This window comes from Geotrypetes seraphini, chromosome 3 (genome assembly GCF_902459505.1).
Source record: "Geotrypetes seraphini chromosome 3, aGeoSer1.1, whole genome shotgun sequence".
Lineage (NCBI taxonomy): Eukaryota > Metazoa > Chordata > Amphibia > Gymnophiona > Dermophiidae > Geotrypetes > Geotrypetes seraphini.
This window is the reverse complement of record NC_047086.1, coordinates 135,524,630-135,549,073: the sequence shown is the minus strand read 5'-3', so window position 1 is coordinate 135,549,073 and position 24,444 is coordinate 135,524,630. Positions and strand designations below refer to the sequence as shown.

At 44.7% G+C, this 24,444-nt stretch overlaps 1 protein-coding gene across 1 annotated transcript in view; it reads right to left on the bottom strand.

Annotated features, from left to right (window-relative positions):
- The window catches only part of HADHA (hydroxyacyl-CoA dehydrogenase trifunctional multienzyme complex subunit alpha), a 176,508-nt gene that overhangs the window by 24,503 nt on the left and 127,561 nt on the right, over positions 1 to 24,444 (bottom strand). The window contains exon 17 of the mRNA XM_033937944.1: positions 14,016 to 14,211. Within this exon, the coding sequence (XP_033793835.1) occupies positions 14,016 to 14,211 (196 nt within the window). The remainder of the gene's footprint in view (positions 1 to 14,015; positions 14,212 to 24,444) is intronic.

The window sequence follows — 24,444 nt, the reverse complement described above, 5'->3', positions numbered from 1 at the left end:
CCTCAGAACACCTTCTATAGGTAGTGTAGTTACCCCTGATGGTGTGAATAACATGAGAAAGGACCTAGCAAAGCTTCAAGGACAATCTGGAATTTGGCAGCTAAGATTTAATGCTAAGAAATGCAAGGTCGTGCATTTGGGCTACAAAAACTCGAGGGAACAGTACAGTTTAGGGAATGAAGAACTTTTGTGCACAAAAGAGGAGCGGGACTTGGGTGTGTTGATCTTAAGGTGACCAAACAGCTTGAAAGCTAGAAGGATGCTAGGGTGCATATGGAGAAGTATGGCCAGTGGGAAAGAAATATTGATGCCCCTGTGTAAGACTGGTGAGACCTCATTTAGAATATTGTGTACAATTCTGGAGACCACACCTTCCAAAAGATATAAACAGGATGTAGTCGGTTCAGAGAAAGGCTCACCAGAATCTTATACAGAGGCATCAATACCTCCTTTTTACTACTGGCCCTACTTCTTCCTATGCACCCTAGCATCCTTCAAGCTTTCGCCGTCATCTTTTCAACCTGTTTGGCCACCTTAAGACCGCACCCAAGTCCCACTCTTCTGTTGTGCACATTCACATATCACTATTATAAGGATTCCTGGTTCAGTCACAGTCCTGCAAAATTTGTTTGGAGTTTAGAATCTAACTACTCTCCTAGGTTTGTTTTCTTCTGTTTCCGGCTGCATCTTCATTTATACATAAGTTTGGTTAATTGGTTTTGGGTTGGCCATGCCTGATGGAAGTCACTATGGACTGATGTTTGTTTTCAGTTATCTTGGTAGCTAGGGATTCCACGTGTGGTAATAACAGTGTTCTCAGAGAAAGCAAAGTTACTGACCTATAGTTTAGGAGTTTTGCGATCTGGACATCATGGGTTTCTCCTAGTGGTAGTGGTAGGTATAGTTAGATATCATCCGTGAAGGAGTAAATCTGTATTTGGGATTTGTGGGCTATGTCTAGGACAGGTCTCTAAATCTCAAACTTACCGGGTCATCACTTTAAAGGAGCTTGACTCAGTTAACAAAGATGTGTAATGTAAAAGAAAAAACAGGCCCATGAATTGAAGCATACCATTGGTAACATCCCTTTCCTCAGAGTGATCTCCAGTCACCTTCCACTCAACCAGTTCCTGACCCAGTCCATCACTTTGGAGCCCATACCAAGGGCACTCCGTTTATTTGATGCTTGTTTGGAACACTGTCAAAGACTTTGCTAAAATCTTAATACACTACATCTGGCGTACTCCCTCTATCAATTTTCTGTTCACTCAATCAAAGAAATTGATTGGACTATTGTGGTCACTGTTGTTGTTGTTGTAGTACTGTGCAACTACAGTTGTTCACTAATCTAGTGGATAATCAGAAAATATATACTGAAGCATTTTTCATCCTGTTATTCAAGTTTTATAATTCAAATTATTAAATGCCCTTTACATAGGTAAATGTAATTCCCAAGCAATCTGGCCTATGAGTGAACACTGCAGTTGTTTGAAACACTATCAAATGCAACCATGGTAATGCATTGTATAGAGCAAAATCAGGGTTCTGAATCATGAAATTGTTCTATATTGACTGTGTCCCATAGAGTAATTCAGGCAGTGAAGGAGCACTGAAATTGCTGTGGCTCAAGCAACTTTGAATATATATTCTTATCTTATGCTTTTTTGGTCAATTCTTCAAAAGAAAACACTTCATTCTACAGAGCTGACAATGCCAAATGTCTTCTAATGGGTTAGTTTGAAAATGAGTGCACTTATTTGACTGGTGCAGACTAATCATGTGATACTGGCATGCTGTTTAAAATCTTGAGGGAGATTCTTTGCCAGCAGTTTTTCATTGGTGGAAGAGGGGAGATATGATAGAGACGTTTAAATACTTATGTGGTGTAAATGTGCATGAGTCGAATCTCTTTCAATTGAAAGGAAGCACTGGAATGAGAGGGCATAGGATGAAGTTAAGAGGTGATAAGTTCAGGAATAATCTAAGGAAATACTTTTTTTAATAGAAAGGGTGGTAGATGCAACAGTCTCCTGGCAGAAGTGGTGGAGACAGAGACTGTCTGAATTTAAGGTGTGGAATAGGCAAGTGGGATCTCTTAGAGAGAGGACGAGATAATGGTTATTGTGGATGGGCAGACTGGATGGGCCATTTTGCCTTTTATCTGCCATCATGCTTCTATTGTATCACAAAGTTGGTAGGACTGAACTAAAACATTGGTTTTGTTTGATATGTTCAGCTATGGAATGCTGTTATCAGATACACAAACATTTCTGCATAATTGTTTTGCAGATAAAATTTAATGTTCCCTGCTGCAGCATGCCATTAAATTCTGCTCCTCTCACCAAGATATATACAAAGCTCAGTATATATCTCAAACTCCTCATTTCCAATATATAATCCTCAGCTCCTCAGAAGTACCACCTGGGCTCAAAAGTTTTCACTGCCCTAGGCTTTATGTACTACCTCCTCACTGGAGCTGCTATCAATTTTTACTAACAAACTTTACTTTTAAATTTTAATTTAACAACCCTTCTAGCATATTTCAAGGGTACTTAGCTTTTAATTGTGGTCTTCTTTTCAGGGAAATGAGCCAACATGTTTCACCTACAGTGGTCCGATATGTTGGTGTAAAGCTTGCTAAAGGATGATAAGCCTTGAAAAAAACTTCTGTAGGTGAAATTTGTTGGCTCCTAATTCTCTGAAAAGAAGACCACAATTAAAAGCTAAGTACCCTTGAAATATGCTAAAAGGGTTGTTAAATAAAAATTTAAAAGTAAAGTTTGTTAGTAAAAATTGATAGCAGCTCCAGTGAGGAGGTAGTACATAAAGCCTAGGGCAGTGAAAACTTTTGAGCCCAGGTGGTACTTCTGAGGAACTAAAAATGCTATTGCATTATTGTAAAAGGAGCCCTAAATTGAAAAAAGAGAACAACTGCAGATGGTGGATGATGAAATGTATATTTGCTTATCAACTATTTAGCTGCATTTTGAGTTAATTTTCACTTAAAAACAAGCTCAGCCATCAAATTGATTAGCAATTCTATTCTATCTACTTTAGTTTCATCTTTGTTACAATTACCCATATTGGGAGAATGATATAGAAAATTTAATAAATAAATAAACATAGCTTAAAGAACTTTAAATAAATAACTCTCAAATTTAATTTTTTGTTGATTTTGCAATTTTATAATTTCAATTAAAATGTGTTGCGAAAAACATTTGCTCCGTTTAATGTGCCAGAGCTAAAAAAGTTTGAGATACACTGGGTTAGACCAATAAGACCAAATTTAGTAGAAGATCCAATTCAGTTTGGAGAGCTACTTTGACGTTTCTAGGTCTTTAATTCTTTTAAAACAATGTTTCTCAACTCAGTCCTGCCAGTCAGGTTTTCAGGATATCCACAACGAATATGCATAAAAGAAATTTGCATATAATGGTAGCAGTGCATGCAAATTTCTTTCATGCATATTCATTGTGGATATCCTGAAAACCTGACAAGGGGGTACTCTAGGACTGAGTTGAGAAGCACTGTTTTAAAGCACTTAGGGCTAGATTCACTAAGCCCACGGATCTGATCCGTGAGCAATCCGATCCGTGGACGGGGGGGCTGATTCATGACGCATCCTTATGTAAATTATTGCAATCGGAGCATGTCCCAAACCGACCACATGGATCGCTGAAGAGCAATCCCGACGCATGTGCAGACCATCTTCTTTGCCTCTAGATAGTCTGCGCATGCTCTCCATGCAAGGATGAGCTGTAAATGTGAGACATGGGGGAATCACCTTAGCAGAATGGAAGCAGCTGAACTTTTACTGCAGTGACTTGTTTGTACTTTCTGGGCCATTACGTTTAATCTCACTAGTAAGAAATGTTCTTTTTCTATCGGCAACTTATTCTAATATACAGCTTGGCATAGAGCGGACTTTTTGTGCTGATAATTGCTTCTTCTCCTTTTCATGAGCCCGTGCAGCCCCGACTCTCCTGCTCTCTACCGCCCTTCCCCGCAGAGCAGCCCCGCTTCAAACCCGCGGGTTAAAACCTCGGGCTCGCACTGCGGGGAAGGGTGGCAAAGAGCAGGAGAGTCAAGGCGCTGATTCCTTTCGGGGCAGAGATATAGGCATGGCAACAAAGAGTAGGGTTTTTGCTGCAGGGCAGGGATTTTAGGGTGGCAGAGAGCAGGAAAAGACGTGAGCGACTGGTCCTCAGCAGTCGCTTCTTTTTTGATCAGCCAGCCTAATTGGTGTTCCTTAAATTGTTTAGTGAATCGCTGCCTTCCTACATTTGCGTGCCATTTCCCTCATTTGCATGCACGGATTGGGTGTGGACAGGATTGGCCAGAAGGTTAGTGAATTGGGTCAGGGTCGCAAAGTGGTCGGGACACAATCAGTGTCATGTATGCCCTTTCATACAGTTATGATTTAGTCCACAATAAAAAAAAAATACTATTATAGTAGTGTGGGTGAGGCTTTGCAGTGTTTTAGAGTCCCCTGTTAGTTCCATATAGGGTATTGATTAAGTTGTTGATTAGTTTAAATACCCTTTTCCTGAGGTGAGTGTGAAATTATAGAGAATCCCAATTTCAGGCATTCTAAGGATGCTGCTGATCCCAGATAAAAGTGTGCTGCTCAGGGTTCTATCTATCTGTTAAGGAATTGTCCGAGTCCACAGGTTAAAACTGTCAAAGATGATATCCTCGTAGAACTCGCACCACTGCCATGAACTGAACCTCGTTTGAATAGGGTTGCCTAAAACTTAAGTAGCTTCCCAAGATTGCAAAGCTGCTAATAATTTGATGTCTGATGAATTTGTTAAAAGGAGACCACAAGAAGTGTAGCCAGGGCATTCTTCTTAGCACCAACAGCAGGGCCACCATTTGTAAAAATGATACTCATAGGGCTTCATTGTCCTACCAGGTCTGAAAAAGTATGACCATGTCACGTCATTTTATTGTGAATTGCACTGGCTGCCAGTGGAGGATTGGATATTGTTCAAGTTGCTATAAGGTTTTATATGGTAAAGCCCCTCTCTACCTAGTTAACAGATTTTCTATAGCCTCACATAAACATAGTAGGAAAACTCAGACCTTGTTTAGTTTTCCTCCCGTACAAGGTTGTAAAAGTAAGAAACTTCTCACTCACACTTTAGCATTCCAGACAGCTTCTTACGACAAAGAATTTTGATCATTGTTGCTTACTGCTCATTCTTATACACACTTTAGAACACAGCTGAAGACATCTTTTTTCTAAATACCTGGGTTAACTGATCTATTCTATTTCCTAAATTATGTTTATTGTTAATAATCTTTTGTACACTGCGTTGAACTCACGGTTACGCAGTTAATAAGTACATTGTTATGTTATGTTATGCTCCATGTTGGGACATTAAACTTTGACTGTTAACACATACAGGATTGCAGTGTTTAGAGAACTAGCCAAAGTGACTCCAAGGTTTTCCAATTAGATCCCATCCTTGACGTAGAAGTTATGTTTGCTCACCCCCACTCCACATCCATTACTTTGCAGTTATTAATAAAGAACCACAATTTCCACTTTTGAATACACCCAAGTATGAATCATAAGCATGATTTGGTGTGGGTATGAGGCAGCATCTCTATCCCTTCCAAACATTGCTGGTGTGAATACTAAATTGGTCCCCCTTCCCACTGCCAACATGTTTTCCCAACTCAAGTGCAAAGTGAAGAACCCGAACTATAGCATTATCATCCAAAGCAAGCAGGTAAAATACACCTATGATTTTAGTTCATATTTTTTGGTTTACACTTTTCTAGATCATTTACAACTACACTGAACAAAATCTTTGAAACTGAGTGCATATCAACTGAACCTCTTTATTTATATTTACTAACTCTCAAAGAAATCCTTCAGACGTGTAATGTATTATTTACTTTTTTTTAAAATCAGCATCCTAAACAGGAGGCCAACTCATGATCCACATTCCAGACTCATGACCTCTGCATTTATGCCACTGGGGTTTTAAACATGTCTTATCAATATCTCCCCTCTTCTGCCTGTCTTCCAAAGTACAGTGGTGCCTCGCATAACGGACGCCTCGCACAGCGAACGCTGCGCACAACGAACTTTATGTCTTGATCCGTACAACGAACTTCGTTTCACACAACGAAGTCGCCCGAGCTGCATCCTTCCGCGCAGGCACTGCGCTTAACTGCCCTCTCTCCGCCTGGTTCCCTCTTGCCCCCCCGACTCCCCGACACGATCGGGGCAAGAGGGAGCTCAAGCCCTCTTGCCCCCCCGACTCCCCGACACGATCGGGGCAAGAGGGAGCTCAAGCCCTCTTGCCCCCCCGACTCCCCGACACGATCGGGGCAAAAGGGAGCCCAAGCCCTCTTGCCCCGCCGATTCCCCGACACGATCGGGGCAAAAGGGAGCCCAAGCCCTCTTGCCCCGCCGATTCCCCGACACGATCGGGGCAAAAGGGAGCCCAAGCCCTCTTGCCCCGCCGATTCCCCAACTCCCCGACAATATCGGGCCAGGAGGGAGCCCAAGTCCTCCTGGCCACGGCGACCCCCTAACCCCACCCTGCACTACATTACGGGCAGGAGGGATCCCAGGCCCTCCTGCCCTCGACGCAAACCCCCCCTCCCCCCAACGACCGCCCCCCCCCAAGAACCTCCGACCGCCCCCCCAGCCGACCCGCGACCCCCCTGGCCGACCCCCACGACACCCCCAACCCCCTTCCCCGTACCTTTCTGTAGTTGGCCGGACAGACGGGAGCCAAACCCGCCTGTCCGGCAGGCAGCCATCGACGGAATGAGGCCGGATTGGCCCATCCGTCCCAAAGCTCCGCCTACTGGTGGGGCCTAAGGCGCCTGCGCCAATCAGAATAGGCCCGGGAGCCATAGGTCCCTCCTGGGGGCGGGGCCTGAGGCACATGGGCCCAACCCGACCATGTGCCTCAGGCCCTGCCCCCAGGAGGGACCTAAGGCTCCCGGGCCTATTCTGATTGGCCCAGGCGCCTTAGGCCCCACCAGTAGGCGGAGCTTTGGGACGGATGGGCCAATCCGGCCTCATTCCGTCGATGGCTGCCTGCCGGACAGGCGGGTTTGGCTCCCGTCTGTCCGGCCAACTACAGAAAGGTACGGGGAAGGGGGTTGGGGGTGTCGTGGGGGTCGGCCAGGGGGGTCGCGGGTCGGCTGGGGGTCGGTCGGAGGTTCTTGGGGGGGGGGCGGTCGTTGGGGGGAGGGGGGGTTTGCGTCGAGGGCAGGAGGGCCTGGGATCCCTCCAGCCCGTAATGTAGTGCAGGGTGGGGTTAGGGGGTCGCCGTGGCCAGGAGGACTTGGGCTCCCTCCTGGCCCGATATTGTCGGGGAGTTGGGGAATCGGCGGGGCAAGAGGGCTTGGGCTCCCTTTTGCCCCGATCGTGTCGGGGAGTCGGGGGGGCAAGAGGGCTTGAGCTCCCTTTTGCCCCGATCGTGTCGGGGAGTCGGGGGGGCAAGAGGGCTTGAGCTCCCTCTTGCCCCGATCGTGTCGGGGAGTCGGGGGGGCAAGAGGGCTTGAGCTCCCTCTTGCCCCGATCGTGTCGGGGAGTCGGGGGGGCAAGAGGGCTTGAGCTCCCTCTTGCCCCGATCGTGTCGGGGGGTGCCAGGGATTACACGGAGTCACCCACCGTACCACCCGATTCGGGTAAGCGCAGGTATCGGTGGGTGGCTTATTTGCGGGGGGGTGCCTTATTTTACATTTTTTTCTAAAAAGGGGGGGCTGTCTTATTTGATGGCCCTGCCTTATCATCGGGGAAACACGGTAGAAAAAAAAAAAAAATGAACAGTTAAGTCCCAGTTTTTGCCGCTGAGACTCTGCCCTCTCACTGTAAAATTAGACTCTACTTAGTCTGTCTTTAAATTTAAAAAATGTGTGTTGTTTTAAAAAACAATTATGTTTTTAGATGTATCTAAATAAAAATAATAACCAAAAATTTATCTTTTTTTATGTCATCTTAGCATATTTTATGCTACAGAACGAATTATTTTTTTTAACATGTATTGTTATGGGAAAACGCGTTTCACACAACGAACGTTTCACATAACAAACTTGCTCCTGGAACCAATTAAGTTCGTTGTGTGAGGCACCACTGTATACATATTTAGATGTTCATCATGTCTGTTCTCAATATGCTTTATCATGAAAACCACTCAGCAACAAGTTCCAGCGCTTTAAGTATGCATTGAATGAAAAAAAATGTTCCCTTTTCTTGGCATGTTCTAATCTTGTTTACTTCTTAGCTGACAATTATGCAGCAGATTTCAATCCTGGCATCTTTCCTTCTGATGGGAAAGAGCCTATGGTAACCTGACAAAATTCACAACTTTGGGGAGATATCCTATGAATCACTACAAATTTGGGGAGATATAGCAATGTTACTTACCGTAATAGTTGTTATCCAGGGACAGCAGGCAGCTATTCTCACTAGTGGGTGACGTCATCCAACGGAGCCCCGATGCGGACGTCTCACAAGCATATTTGCTTGTAGAAACTTTAGAAGTTTCCAGTCGCCCGCACTGCGCATGCGCGAGTGTCTTCCCGCACGATGCACCGGGCGCGTCTCCTCAGTTCAGATAGCTAGCAGAGAAGCCAACCCAGGGGAGGCGGATGGGATGTGAGAATAGCTGCCTGCTGTCCCTGGATAACAACTGTTACGGTAAGTAACATTGCTTTATCCCAGAACAAGCAGGCAGGTATTCTCACTAGTAGGTGACCTCCAAGCTGACCACAATGGGATGGAGGGAGAGTTGGCAACTTAGGAGAATAAATTCTGTAACACAGTTTGGCCAAACTGTCCATCACGTCTGGAGAAAGTATCCAGACAATAATGAGAAGTGAAGTTATGAACCGAGGACCAAGTGGCAGCTTTACAAATTTCCTCAATCGGTTGTCGATCTGAGGAAAGCTATAGAAGCTGCCATCGCTCTGACCTTATGGGCTGTGATTTTTCTGTCAAGGGGCAATCCAGCCTGGGCATAGCAGAAAGAGATACAAGCCACCATTCAGTTGGAGATGGTACGCTTAGAGATAGGACGTCCCAACTTGTTCGGATCAAAGGAGATGAAAAGTTGAGGAGCAGTTCTTTGTGGTTTGGTGCGTGCCAGGTAGAAAGCCAAAGCACGTTTACAGTCCAGAGTGTGAAGAGCTGATTCTCCAGGATGAGAATGAGGCTTTGGAAAAAACACTGGAAGAACAATGGATTGATTGAGATGAAATTCAGAGACCATTTTAGGAAGGAATTTAGGATGAGGGCGAAGCACCACCTTGTCATGATGGAACAATGTGAAAGGTGGATCCGCAACCAAAGCTTGAAGCTCACTAACTCGACGAGCAGAAGTGAGGCCAATGAGAAACACCACTTTCCAAGTGAGATACTTGAGATGAGCCTTGTTAAGAGGCTCAAATGGAGGTTTCATAAGCTGAGAAAGAACAACATTGAGGTCCCAAACCACTGGAGGCGGTTTGAGAGGAGGATTGACATGGAAAAGTCCTTCCATGAATCTGGAAACCACAGGATGAGCAGAGAGAGGGTTCCCTTGAAGAGGCTGATGAAAAGCAGCAATTGCACTCAGATGGACTCGGATCGATGTAGACTTGAGTCTAGAATGAGATAGGTGCAAAAGATAGTCCAAAACAGAGGACAAGGAGGCATGTTGAGGCTCCTTATGCCGAGAAAAACACCAAGTAGAAAATCTAATTCATTTTGGGGAATAGCATTGTCTAGTAGCGGGCTTCCGTGAAGCTTCCAAAACATCCCGCACAGATTGTGAAAACTGAAGGGGAGTTACGTTGAGAGGAACCAAGCTGTCAGGTGTAGAGACTGCAGATTGGGATGAAGCAGAGACCCCTGATGCTGTGTAAGCAGAGAGGGAAATACTGGCAGAAGAAAGGGCTCCCTGCTGCTGAGTTGAAGTAGAAGGGAGAACCAAGGTTGTTTGGGCCACCGAGGAGCAATCAGAATCATGGTGGCATGGTTCGACTTGAGCTTGACTAGAATCTTTTGAATGAGAGGAAACGGAGGAAACGCATACAGAAAGAGAGTCCTCCAGTCCAGAAGAAAAGCATCTGCCTCGAGGCGATGAGGAGTGTAGATCCTGGAGCAGAACTGAGGCAGTTTGAAGTTGTGGGGGGCTGCGAAGAGGTCTATCTGAGGCGTGCCCCACAGAGAGAAGATTTGATGCAGGGGCATGGAATGGAGAGTCCATTCGTGAGGCTGCAGAAGACGACTCAAGTTGTCCGCCAAGGCATTGTCCGCCCCCTGAATGTAGATAGCTTTGAGGAAGGTGTTGTGGCGAATCGCCCAATCCCAAACTTGCAGAGCTTCCTGACAGAGGGAGGCAGATCCCGTGCCCCCCTGCTTGTTGATGTAATACATGGCAACCTGGTTGTCCATACGAATGAGAACCACCATGTCGTGAAGAAGATGCTGAAAAGCATTGAGAGCATTGAAAATCGCACAGAATATTGTTTCTTTTTATATTTTAATATAATAAGTTCGGTATAAAACTATTTGAGGTTTGTGTGGATGGGATCAGATGGTTTGCGGGGACGGGGACCAAGCTCGCGGGGATGGGGTGGGGACGGAGACAAATTTTTTTCCCCGTGCCATTCTCTAGGCTCTGCCACGAATCGATTTCGACCACGTGAGGGCGGGCGGGGTGTCAGTCAGGTTGATGTAGCTGTTGTAGCTCAAGCGGGCACAGGGTATGGTTCTCAAAAGAAATCTTAATCGTTGTACTGCTGATCTTTGGCTCTTTTGACTAATGAGTTTGCCGACCACTGTGCTAGACTATACACAGACAATATTTCCTCCTGATCCATTCTTGGTGTTTTCAGGGCTCAGTTTCTTCAAAAGACTGCCCTGTACTGGCCCTACTTCCCAAGCTACCAAAGTGCCATCAAAATCTACTCCAGCCCTGTCTTCCCACATTCAGGACACAGACCGTATAAGTTCTTCTAAAATGAGCTACACTGCCTCACTGCTGTCAGAGCTGTTTTCCCATGAATGACAGGGTATGGCAACACTCACTCTCTTCTGGTAGGGTGGGGCACGTGGCTGGCTTATCTCTGCGGGTGGGGGTTGGGGGAGGTGTAATACCAGCGTCAGGAGGACCCATTCTCTGCTGGGGGAGGAGATGCAGAGAGGAGATGCCAATTTTGGCCAAAACTGATCAATAAATTTCAGCTACTGATTTGCTTTTGATCAAAACTGAGAATTTCGGTTTCAGTCAGCCTTTATGCTGCAAACTGCAGCAGTCATACTGCAAAACTGGCCCCAAAATGGGCACAAAAGCAACAATAGCTTAGTGTACCACAACTCCTTCAGTTAACCCTAAGGTCCTTGAGCAGGGTATGGCCTATTGTTTCCTAAAAATATTATTGGGAAGGTGAGGAAAGTACTGATGTGCATTTTATCACTGGCTAGGGAGAAGAGTGTGGTACAGTGATTAGAGTTACAACCTCAGCACCCTGAGGTTGTGGGTTCAAATCCTACGCTGCTTCTTGTGACCTTGGGAAAGTCATTTAATCCTCTACTGCACTGTTCTTCAACTGCAGGTCCGCAGAAAATTCCTGCTAGTCCGCACAGGACCGGTGAGATCAACATCTCCAATTTCCTGCCGGTCCGCGCAGGACTGGCAAGATCGACAAGCTGTAGCCATGGGGAGCCTCCGACAGCGTGCTTTCTCTCCTCCCAGCGGCTCTCCTTACTTATCAGCGCAGCGATTCAGGAAGGCAGCCTTGGGGCTTTTGCTGAGACGCGGCCGCCTCTGATGATGCAACTTCCACTTTCCTCAGAGGCGGTGCGACCCAACAAAGGACCCGAGGCTGCCTTCCTGAATCGCTGCACTGGCAAGTAAGGAGAGTTGCTGGGAGGGGAGAAAGCCACTGTTAGAGGCTGGGAAGCTGCTGGGCAAAGGGAAAAAAAGGGAGAGTTGCTACTGGACCTGGAGAGGGAGAAGGAGAGATGCTGCTGGGAGGGGAGGAGGGAAAGGAGTCTGGGAAGCTGCTGGGCAAGGGAAAAAAAGGAACAGCTGCTACTGGACCTGGAGGGAAGGAGAAGGAAAGATGATGCTGGGAGGGGAGGAGGGAAAGGAGTCTGGGAAGCTGCTGGGCAAGGGAAAAAAATGGGACAGCTGCTACTGGAGTGGGAGGGGAGACTCTGCTGGGAGGGGAGGAGGGAAAGGAATCTGGGAAGCTGCTGGGCAAGGGAAAAAAAAGGGACAGCTGCTACTGGACCTGGAGGTAAGGAGAAGGAGAGATACTGCTGGGAGGGGAGGAAGGGAAGAGAGTTACTGCTGGACAGGAGGAGGTGGGAAGGGAGAAGGAAAAAAGGAAGGAAACAACTGGCAGGGAGATTAGAGGAGGGGAAGGGGAGAGACGGGCATGAGAAAGTAGAGAGATTGATGATGGGAAGGGGTCAGCAGAAAAATAAGCAGAGAGGGACAACGATGGTAGATCTGGTGTAGGAGAGATAAAAATGAAGAGAGCAATGAAGCTGGAATGAATTATGTAAAAAGGAGAGAGGGGGCGTAGGCTGGATGGAAAGGGGAGAGGGGCATAGAAATAAGACAGATACCATATGGAAGGGGGAGAGGACAGACAGTGGATGGAAGGGGCAGATGCTGGATTGAAGAGACAGAGAAGGCAGGTGCTGGAAGGAAGAGAGTGAAAAGAAGATGAAAGCAGAAACCAGAGACGAGAAAAGGTAGAAAAAAATAATTTTATTTCTATTTTGTGATTAGAATATATCAGATTTGAAATATATATCCTGCTAGAGCTGATGTTAGACATAACTGGGGACTGCAAAACCCAGGCAGTGCTTCTTTAGCTTCCAGCTGGCTTAGGGCGCTCTCTGACCAGGGCAGAGGCAGTTGCCCTAGTTGCCCCTAAAACTATTCCTGTCATATGTTACTGCAGTATTCTGTTAGCATGATATTTCTGTGTAGCATTCTGTAATAATTTGGTTTGTTCAGTTTTCTTGATAGTAGAGGGGATATATGTGAAGGGGAGGGGAGACAAGGGTTTTGTTGATCCTTGCTCTGTATTATTTGTATTTATAAAATGACAATTGTACAGAATATTGTTTCTTATATTTTAATAAAATACATTCAATATAAAATCATAACTGAGGCTTGTGTGGATGGGATCAGATGATTTGCTCGCGGAGATGGGGCGGAAACGGGGTTTTAAAATTTTAGTCCTAGTAGTTTGCTGGTCCACAAAATAATTATTTTATTTCTGCCGATCCACAGGTGTAAAAAGGTTGAAAAACACTGCTCTACTGCACTAGGGTACATTAGACATATTGTGAGCCCACCAGGACAGATAGTTATTTCCTTTGCTAGCCTAATTATATTTCCCATATTTGTATCTTTCCTATAATTATTATAGTTCCTCCTATTCCTTTTGTACCATGTTAGTCCATGTTTGATTTTGCTATGTTTTTAATCTGTAATATTGTATCCTTGTTTTTATAATGTATATCGCTTAGCAGTATTATAAGCAATATCAAATTTTAAATAAAACCTGAAACCTAAGTAAACTGCTTTGAATGTGGTTGTATAACTACAAAATGGTGGTATCCACGTCCCGAACCCTTAGTAAGTCCTGGAGATAACTGTCCAACCCTGGAAAAGGCCCAATTAGTCAATTGAGACAGCCCACTTATCTTCCCTTTTTGATTCTTTACTGATTTGGGTATCTGAAGTTAAGGTTTTATAGTTTAAGCAACTCCAGTTCCCCAAAATGTCATGTTTTTCATCTAATCTCTTAAACCTGATTCTATCAATGGCCTCTATATCTTTACTAAGTATGTTTAAATTCTGTTACACTGCATGCCTTTACCACCTTCATTTGTAAACTATTATAGGCTTTTCATCCTTTTTAGTTCTTTCAGGTTCATAACCGTGTTAATATTGACCTCAAATACCAACAACCTCTCTAACCCACAGAACTGGGCACCTTTCACTTCAAGCACAGATGTTATATCAACTCACCTAAAAACCCTTTGTTTACCATGGCCTTTAGCAGGTCAACATTTCCACCTCCAAAGCGTTCTCCAAAGGCTTTACCAAGGTCTTCAGCAACGTGTGCAGCAACATCTATCCCAACTTCATCTGCTAGAGTGGATGCACCAACAGGAAAACCAAAGCCAGTAGAAAGGGCATCCAGCTTCTTAACATCCACTCCTTCCTGCCCAGAGAAGAAAAAGGTATGAAAGGCAAGCAGTTTTAAATACTAATAATTACTGCATAGCTTACCACATGAGATTTACCAAAGGCCTAAAGCATTTCTATTATATAGCTCTTTTGCCTCAAAAGGTAATGAAAACACAAAGGCCCTGATTCTGTATAGGATGCCCGGGAGAGGTGTCCTATACAAAATCGGGCCTACACTAACCCCGATTCTGTAACCGGCGTCCATGTTACAGACGCCGATTAGAGAATCGGGTTAGAGTAGATGCGGCTGCTACACTTTTGCGGCAAGGGATAAGTATAGCGGCCGCCTGTCCGATCGCTGGCAGGAGGGTGCCAAACCCCTCCTGCCAGAATACCGCCCCCCCGAAACTCACAATCGCCGGCAGGAGGGTGCCGAACCCCTCCTGCCAGAATACCGCCCCCCCCCCCAAACTCACAATCGCCGGCAGGAGGGTGCTCAACCCCTCCTGCCAGAAAGCCGGACCCCCTCCAGACCCCCCATGCTAACGACCTCTCACCATGACTCCCCTAACCTCCCCCCAACTAAACTCCCCTCCAACTAACCTTTAAATGTTGGTCGGCTGGACGGGTCTTACTGCCGTCCAGCCGACAGGATAGGAAGGAAGTGGTGAAGGAGGAAAAAGAAGTGGCGAATAGACTAAACTAAAAGAGGACACATCCAACGTGCCGGAACCTGAAAAAATCTTCAAAGGAGATCAAGCAGAAAAATTAACATCCATGGAGTTAAGCCTTGAGGACGTACATAAGCAGATAGATAGATTAAAAACCGACAAATCTCCGAGCCCGGACAGAATCCACCCTAGGGTATTGAAAGAACTAAAGGAGGAAATAGCGGAACTACTACAGCAGATTTGCAATCCCTGAAAACAGGTGTGATCCCGGAGGATTGGATGATAGCCAATGTTACGCCCATCTTTAAAAAAGGATCGAGAGATAACCTGGGAACTATCCACTTTTGCCAAAACCTACATAGTAACATAGTAACATAGTAGATGACGGCAGATAAAGACCCGAATGGTCCATCCAGTCTGCCCAACCTGATTCAATTTAAATTTTTTTTTTTTTTAATTTTATTTTTTTTCTTCTTAGCTATTTCTGGGCGAGAATCCAAAGCTTTACCCGGTACTATGCTTGGGTTCCAACTGCCGAAATCTCTGTTAAGACTTACTCCAGCCCATCTACACCTTCCCAGCCATTGAAGCCCTCCCCTGCCCATCCTCCACCAAACGGCCATACACAGACACAGACCGTACAAGTAACTGGCCTAGTTCAATATTTAATATTATTTTCTGATTCTAAATCTTCTGTGTTCATCCCACGCTTCTTTGAACTCAGTCACAGTTTTACTCTCCACCACCTCTCTCGGGAGCGCATTCCAGGCATCCACCACCCTCTCCGTAAAGTAGAATTTCCTAACATTGCCCCTGAATTTACCACCCCTCAACCTCAAATTATGTCCTCTGGTTTTACCATTTTCCTTTCTCTGGAAAAGATTTTGTTCTACATTAATACCCTTTAAGTATTTGAACGTCTGAATCATATCTCCCCTGTCTCTCCTTTCCTCTAGGGTATACATATTCAGGGCTTCCAGTCTCTCCTCATACGTCTTCTGGCGCAAGCCTCCTATCATTTTCGTCGCCCTCCTCTGGACCGCCTCAAGTCTTCTTACGTCTTTCGCCAGATACGGTCTCCAAAACTGAACACAATACTCCAAGTGGGGCCTCACCAATGACCTGTACAGGGGCATCAACACCTTCTTCCTTCTACTGACTACGCCTCTCTTTATACAGCCCAGAATCCTTCTGGCAGCAGCCACTGCCTTGTCACACTGTTTTTTCGCCTTTAGATCTTCGGACACTATCATCCCAAGGTCCCTCTCCCCGTCCGTGCATATCAGCTTCTCTCCTCCCAGCATATACGGTTCCTTCCTATTATTAATCCCCAAATGCATTACTCTGCATTTCTTTGCATTGAATTTTAGTGCCATGCATTAGACCATCCCTCTAACTTTTGCAGATTCTTTTTCATATTTTCCACTCCCTCTTCGGTGTCTACTCTGTTACAAATCTTGGTATCATCTGCAAAAAGGCACACTTTTCCTTCTAACCCTTCAGCAATGTCACTCACATACATATTGAACAGGATTGGCCCCAGCACCGAACCCTGAGGGACTCCACTAGTCACCTTTCCTTCCTTCGAGCGACTTCCATTAACCACCACCCTCTGGCATCTGTCCGACAGCCAGTTTCTGACCCAGTTCACCACTTTGGGTCCTAACTTCAGCCCTTCAAGTTTGTTCAACAGCCTCCTATGAGGAACTGTATCAAAGGCTTTGCTGAAATCCAAGTAAATTACATCTAGCATATGTCCTCGATCCAGCTCTCTGGTTACCCAATCAAAAAATTCAATCAGGTTCGTTTGGCACGATTTACCTTTTGTAAAGCCATGTTGCCTCGGATCCTGTAACCCATTAGATTCAAGGAAATACACTATCCTTTCTTTCAGCAACACTTCCATTATTTTTCCAACAACTGAAGTGAGGCTCACCGGCCTGTAGTTTCCTGCTTCATCCCTGCGACCACTTTTATGAATAGGGACCACATCCGCTCTCCTCCAATCCCCAGGAATCACTCCCGTCTCCAGAGATTTGTTGAACAAATCTCGCCAGAACCTCTCTGAGTTCCCTTAGTATCCTGGGATGGATCCCGTCTGGTCCCATCGCTTTGTCCACCTTCAGTTTTTCAAGTTGCTCATAAACACCCTCCTCCGTGAACGGCGCAGAATCTACTCCATTTTCTCGTGTAACTTTGCCGGACAATCTCGGTCCTTCTCCAGGATTTTCTTCTGTGAACACAGAACAGAAGTATTTGTTTAGCACATTTGCTTTCTCCTCATCACTCTCCACATATTTGTTCCCAGCATCTTTTAGCCTAGCAATTCCATTTTTTATCTTCCTCCTTTCACTAATATATCTGAAAAAATTTTTATCTCCCTTTTTTACATTTTTAGCCATTTGTTCTTCCGCCTGTGCCTTCGCCAAACGTATCTCTCTCTTGGCTTCTTTCAGTTTCGCCCTGTAGTCCTTTCTGCTCTCCTCTTCTTGGGATTTTTTATATTTCATGAACGCCAACTCTTTCGCCTTTATTTTCTCAGCCACTAGGTTGGAGAACCATATCGGCTTCCTTTTTCTCTTGTTTTTATTGATTTTCTTCACATAAAGGTCCTTAGCCATTTTTATCGCTCCTTTCAGCTTAGACCACTGTCTTTCCACTTCTCTTATGTCCTCCCATCCTAACAGCTCTTTCTTCAGGTACTTTCCCATTGCATTAAAGTCCGTACGTTTGAAATCTAGGACTTTAAGTATCGTGCGGTCGCTCTCCACTTTAGCCGTTATATCAAACCAAACCGTTTGATGATCGCTACTACCCAGGTGAGCACCCACTCGAACATTAGAGATACTCTCTCCATTTGTGAGGACCAGATCCAATATCGCTTTTTCCCTTGTGGGTTCCGTCACCATTTGTCTGAGCAGAGCCTCTTGAAAGGCATCCACAATCTCCCTACTTCTTTCCGATTCCGCAGACGGAACATTCCAGTCCGCATCCGGCAGGTTGAAATCTCCCAACAGCAGAACCTCCTCTTTCCTTCCAAACTTTTGGATATCCACAATCAGATCCTTATCAATTTGCTGCGATTGAGTCAGAGGTCTGTAGACTACACCCACGTAGATAGAAGTTCCATCTTCTCTTTTCAGAGCAATCCATATCGCTTCTTCCTCTCCCCAGGTCCCTTGCATTTCGGTCGCTTGGATATTGATCTTTACATAGAGAGCTACTCCTCCACCTTTATGACCATCTCTGTCCTTCCTAAAAAGATTATATCCCGGTATGTTTGCATCCCATCCATGTGATTCACTGAACCATGTCTCTGTGATAGCAACAATATCTAGATCTGCCTCTAATATCAGGGCTTGCAGATCATGAACTTTGTTGCTTAGACTGCGAGCATTTGTGGTCATCGCTTTCCAGCTATTTTTCAGCGATAATCTCCTTTTTCGTATGGATTTTTGTGTCGTTTCACTTTCCGTTGCAATACTAAGAAATGAGTTGCTGATATTGCTTATGTTGCAGCCTTTACTACTATCACATCTTTTCTTTTGCCGGGGGTGGTCTCTATAATTGTCCTTCGTACATACACCACCCCCACCTTCTAGTTTAAATGCCTAGAAAAATATTGTCTAAATTTCTCTGCAATGTTTCTTTTTCCTGCTGTAGTAATATGTAGCCCATCAGTGCAATATAGCTTCTTGTCCTTCCATGTATTTCCCCATCCTCCTATGTACCTGAAGCCTTCTTGATGACACCAGGCTCTGAGCCATCTATTAAAGTCCTCTGTGTTTTTCACTCTTTGCTCTCCTTTTCCATATGCAGGCAGTATTTCAGAAAAAGCTAAAGTCTTTACAAAAGGTTTCACGCCCTCACCAAGCTCCCGAAAAGCTTTCTGTGCTGCAAGTGTGGAGTTGTTGGCCAGGTCATTTGTTCCCAGATGGATAACAACATCAGTGTTAAAATCCTTAGTTTCTTCCTTAATTATAGTCAGTATTTGCCTGGAACTCCTGGTAGCTGAGGATCCTGGAAGACATTTCACTATTTTGGTCTCCTCGCCCTGTGTTCCAAGGTTAATGCCTCTGATGATGGAATCCCCCAACAGTAATAGTTTTCTGTTTTTGGCTTTTTTATTTGTACTTAGGGTGCGCTTGTTCTCTTGAGTTACCTTCATTGGTTCCAGTCCCACCTCCCTTCTGTTTTCCTGAGTATCGCAGTGCACTAGTGGAGCGAAGGAATTCTGTAGAGGGAATATTAGTGAAGGTGGATGTTTCTGTGTTACATGTTGCAGTCTTCCTGAGCCTACTGTGACCCATTTATTCCTGGGCTGTTTTAGTCTTTGAGATAGAGGTGGTAAGTTGGTATGATTTTGTGGAGTGATGGAAGCTGCTTTAATTGTATTCAATTCCTGTTTAAGTTTGCAGAGCTCCTCCTTAATACTGGCAAGTTGAAGACAGATGGGGCAAGCCTTAAGCCTCCAAATAGTATGTCTTGGAATTAAAGCACCACAGTGATTGCATAGAATAAAGGTCATCTTGATTGGTTGTGAAGTGACTTGATTTGAGTACTGTACTACTATAGCACAGAAGTGCAATTTCCAAAAGTATGGGGTGAGACCTAAGAGGGTGGGAGGACAACATAAGGCTTGTAAAAAATGCCAATGGTGCTTATTAACCATTGAGGGAGAATCCTGGCAGGTTCCGGGGAGAAATGTGACTTTGCACTCGAAGGCTGACATGGATTGTACTACTCAAGATGTTATATATGCGATTGTGTGCCCCTGTGATTTAGTATATGTGGGGCGCACATCAAGAATGATCCGTGTAAGGCTTACTGAACACAAATCACGGATTCTCCACAATGTTACTCAGGCCCCCCTGGTGTCTCACTGGACGGCGATGCACCATAAGGTTGAGGATATGAGATGGCGGGTCATATGTAAAGTGATCGGGAGGGATGGTGGGAAAGACCATAAAAAATTGAATCTCATTGAACAGAGACAGATATTTTCTCTGAATACAGTGGAACCATATGGGTTGAATGGGGAGATAGAGTGGATGTCTGTGATTGGTTAGAAGTCTAGCCAATGATCCTCCAGGGGCTGGAACAGTAGGGATATTTAAGGGCTGAGGAGAACGCCGCGGCCATTTTACTCTAGACACTGAATGAGTCGGATGACACGCTGCACCTCGGTAAGGACACTTTGAAATATGTGGTTTAAGATGAATTGAGTATTTTAAGGGGAAATTGTTAGGATAAAACACACTCTAACGCTCCTCTTTACTATTTATTTTTTAGGGAGACCCTTGACACAGCGCCTGTCTGGTGCGAAACATGTTGGGTTAAACTCCCCGGCGTTGGCTATGCTACTTAAAGCTAAGTACAATTAAGTACATTTGATTCTTACAGCTAAGATGGTTTTCTAGGTACACATAAAAAAGATACAAAAAAAGAATTAAAAAATAAAAAACAAGACTAGCAGATTTAAAATGCCTATGAGTGGCCAATGATGAAGTGCCACATAAATCTCGCCGCAGTTAAGAGCTAGCACAGCGGTGGAGTGGTGGGGCTGAGGCATACTCATAATTCATTGAAACGATTTGAAAATACTCCATACTGGTTTCTTTATATGATTATAGTACATTTAGAGATTTGATCCCGGTAAACTAATATAAGAAGATAGCCATTTTCTCAGAGGCTAATAAAGGATACCACCGAAGCAGCCTTTATGCCTAAAGCATCTGCATCAAAAAGTCTCAAGAGAACCACATCCATGCGGCAGTCTTGCACATCTTTAAGCACATCTTCACTAGGAAAAAAGGTGCATTTATTCACCTGTGCAAACAAAGAATCCACCTTAGCCTGACCTAAAAGCTGCTAGCACTTATGTGTCAGAGGATACAAGCAAGACATGGCCCTTGCTATCTAAGAGCATCTTTGATATTAAAATGCTCATATCAGGGTGTCAGGTGAAGGTAGTAGACTACAAAGCCAGGAGGAAGAAGTGCACAGAACTGGCTTAGTCACTAAATTCAACTCCTGCAAAGACTCCAAAGTAAGATCCAGCAAAGCCTCAGACAAATGCAGAACCGTGGTATTGTCCCCAGATTCTAAAACCCCAGAGAGATCTGAAGATCCAGCATCCCTGGACCCCCGTTCCGGAAAGCGTTGTGACTGTAAATAAGGGATCAGCATGCTGGTCATCATCATAAGAATCTCTCAGATCAGGATCAGGCAGCACAAAAACAGCGGCTGTCTGAGATGAGGATGTGCCCACAGAAGCAACGCCAATGAGAGACTTATCTGAGGCATTGTGGGACTGCTCAGGGGAAGAACACCAGCTTTGAAACTCATTCCACAAATGTTTCATAAATTCTGATAAAGCCTCTGGCTCCTGGGGCATAGAGTCACCCTTTGATAACTTCACTTAGGCTGTGGAGGGTCTGCAGCCAGGCGCATGAAACTAGCAGCCGTGCCAAGCCCTGAAAATAAAGAAGGTCACCCCACAGGGCTATCTGAGTGTTTTGTCACCTGCTTAACCATAGGAGAGGCTAAGCTTGGCGCTGCTGCTTTTCTCAGCTGCACCACACAGCACATGGTGCAAGGACACTCTTGAGGCAAATTTGTGCAATCCTGGCAAGAGTCCACATTAGGAGAGCCCAAGGATTCTATTCCAACAAGTTTTGAGGCAAAAACTGCAGTTTGGGGAAGCAGGAAGCTTCTGAAAGAAAAAAGATGGCTAAAAATCCAAAATGGCTGCCGCTAAGAAATGAATGTCAAAATTGTGATATTTTTCATAAGAACATAAGAAAAGCCTTCACCGGATCAGATTGAGATCCATCCAGTCCGGTGATCCGCACACGCGGCGGCTCATTTAGGTACTCCTGATTGGAGACCCAGATATACCGTAGCCCTCAATATGATTTGTAAGAAGGTGTGCATCCAACTTGCGCTTGAATCCCAGAACAGTAATCTCTGTCACAACATCCTCTGGGAGAGCATTCCAAATTCCCAGTACACGCTGTGTGAAAAAGAACTTCCTGACATTCGTCCTGAACCTGCTACCACTCAGTTTCAGTCTGTGACCTCTTGTCCGTGTCATCTCCGAAAAAGTTAGTAATGCTTCTTCTTGATCTATTTTATCAAATCCCTTTATTAATTTAAAAGTCTCTATTAAATCCCCTCTCAGTCTTCTCTGCTCGAGGGTAAACAGTCCCAATTTCCTAAGGCGCTCTTTGTAGCTCAAATTCTCCAATCCCTTGACAAGTTTCGTGGCTCGCCTCTGTACCCTCTCCAGCAGAGTTATATCTTTCTTGAGGTATGGAGACCAGTGTTGTACACAGTATTCCAATTGCGGTCTGACCATTGCTCTATAAAGTGGCATTATTACATCTTCTGATCTACAAAGTTCAAAAATGGCAATTTTAGGATATTTCAGGTGGGGAACATAGGGGGACATGCAGAAACCTTCAAAACTTCAATTTTCCAACCTCCCTTGATTCATCCTTAAGGCTGTTTACAGCTTTTACTCACTGACCTATGCTGGAATTGTGCTGCAGCCTGCCTCAGCTCTTTTACAGTAGATGGAATCAGAGAATCACCTCCTCATGTTTGGAATGCCTCATCGATGCTGACCTTTGGGTTACCAGTCAGACCCAATACCTGACTGCACCTCTGCCCCTGCAAACTGACAGACGCATTCAGGGATGGAGGTGAGAAGACGCAGTTGGCATCGTGCAAGACACCACTGAGTCTCCTAGGTATACCCAACAGCCTGTGCTTGAACCTTTGTTCAGGAGAAAGATGAGGTCTGCCCCAAGCTCTTGTGAAGCAAATGCAAGGCTGGCTGACAGGTACCACCAGGGATTGGCCTGTCAGCTGCAGACCGAAATCTGTGTGATCTCAGGCGCAGCTGAAGAATCCATCCAAGCACAAGAAATCCCAAAAAAAGGATGGAAAACACTAAATAAAATAAAATGGAGAGAGCAGAACAAACATACTTCTACTGCATGTGTGCAGAAGGGAAAAACTAAGTGGAGCTAGAGAGCACAGTGAAGTACAGCAGAGGACCAGAGAAAAAAATCTAGAGTAGATTCCTTCTGTAGATGGCACGTGGCCATTGGGACACTACCCAGCTGTCAAGAATGCCTCACCTACTGCACTGGAAATATGTTGTCATTTCAATGAAAAACTACATTGTTGCTTCTTCATTATTGTTTAGAAACCCATACTTACAACACTCATGAGTCAATAACTTATTTCTTGTAAGCTCATAGTAAATAACACATATCAACTCAGCTCAATGGGGCTGCCGTTTCACCTTGCGGCTTCTTAAGCAGCAAAAAGTTCATGCTGAGAACATACCAGATTAGAAGTTTACAAGTTTTATTTAAGATTTGATGTACATGCAATGTCTTAATTTCATAGTGTATTACAAATTAAAAATGGGGAAAGCTTTACATATAAAATATAAAAAATTGACAAAATTTTGGGTAACAAAACTGGTACAAATTGGAAAAGGGAGGAACTACAATAATTATAGTAAAGAGAGGACATAAAAAGAAAAAAACAACTGGGCAAGGTTGGGATAAGGCAAAAATTGTAGGATAAAGAGCGTCTTTAAAAAAGAGAGAGAAAACAAAAAAGGAACTTGATCAATGAGACTAATTGAAGGCTTGACCAAAAATTCATAATCGCCAAAGCTATGTCTTGAAGGCATCCCTATATAGAAAGCTTTTTAAGGAGCCTTTGAATCTATCCAATGCGGCTACGTTTATGCTTTGTCTAGGTTTGATTTATTATGTAAAAAAACAGCAAAATTACATTGAGGTTGAGAATATGTCATTTGGAGGCTTCTATTTAGGAGATGAATTTGTCAAACAGAATGGTTTTGATTGATTTTCGGAATGCGCCGTAGGTCAAACTGGCTCTATTTATGTAGTTGTCCAGCCAGGACTGCTGTCTGCCTGCTTGGAACTTGAAAGTCCTGTCCAGAAAGGATTTGTATTTGCAGCCTGTGATTTTTGGGTAAGTAAATATGTTTCGGTTTCTGGTTGGTCTTATGGGGTTAAACATAGAAACATAGAAATAGACGGCAGATAAGGGCCATGGCCCATCTAGTCTGCCCACCCCAATGACCCTCCCCTACCTATCTCTTTGAATAGATCCCACATGTCTATCCCATTTGGCCTTAAAATCAGGCACGCTGCTGGCCTCAATAACCTGAAATGGAAGACTATTCCAGCGATCAACCACCCTTTCAGTAAAAAAGAGTTTCCTGGTGTCCCCGTGCAGTTTCCCGCCCCTGATTTTCCACGGATGCCCCCTTGTTGCCGCTGGACCCTTGAAAAAGAAGATATCTTCTTCCACCTCGATGCGGCCTGTGAGATACTTGAATGTCTCGATCATGTCACCCCTCTCTCTGCGTTCCTCGAGTGAGTATAGCTTTAATTTATCCAGCCGTTCCTCGTACGGGAGATCCTTAAGTCCCGAGACCATCCTGGTGGCCATTCTTTGGACCGACTCTAGTCTCTGCACATCCTTGCGGTAATGCGGCCTCCAGAACTGCACATAGTACTCCAGGTGGGGTCTCACCATGGATC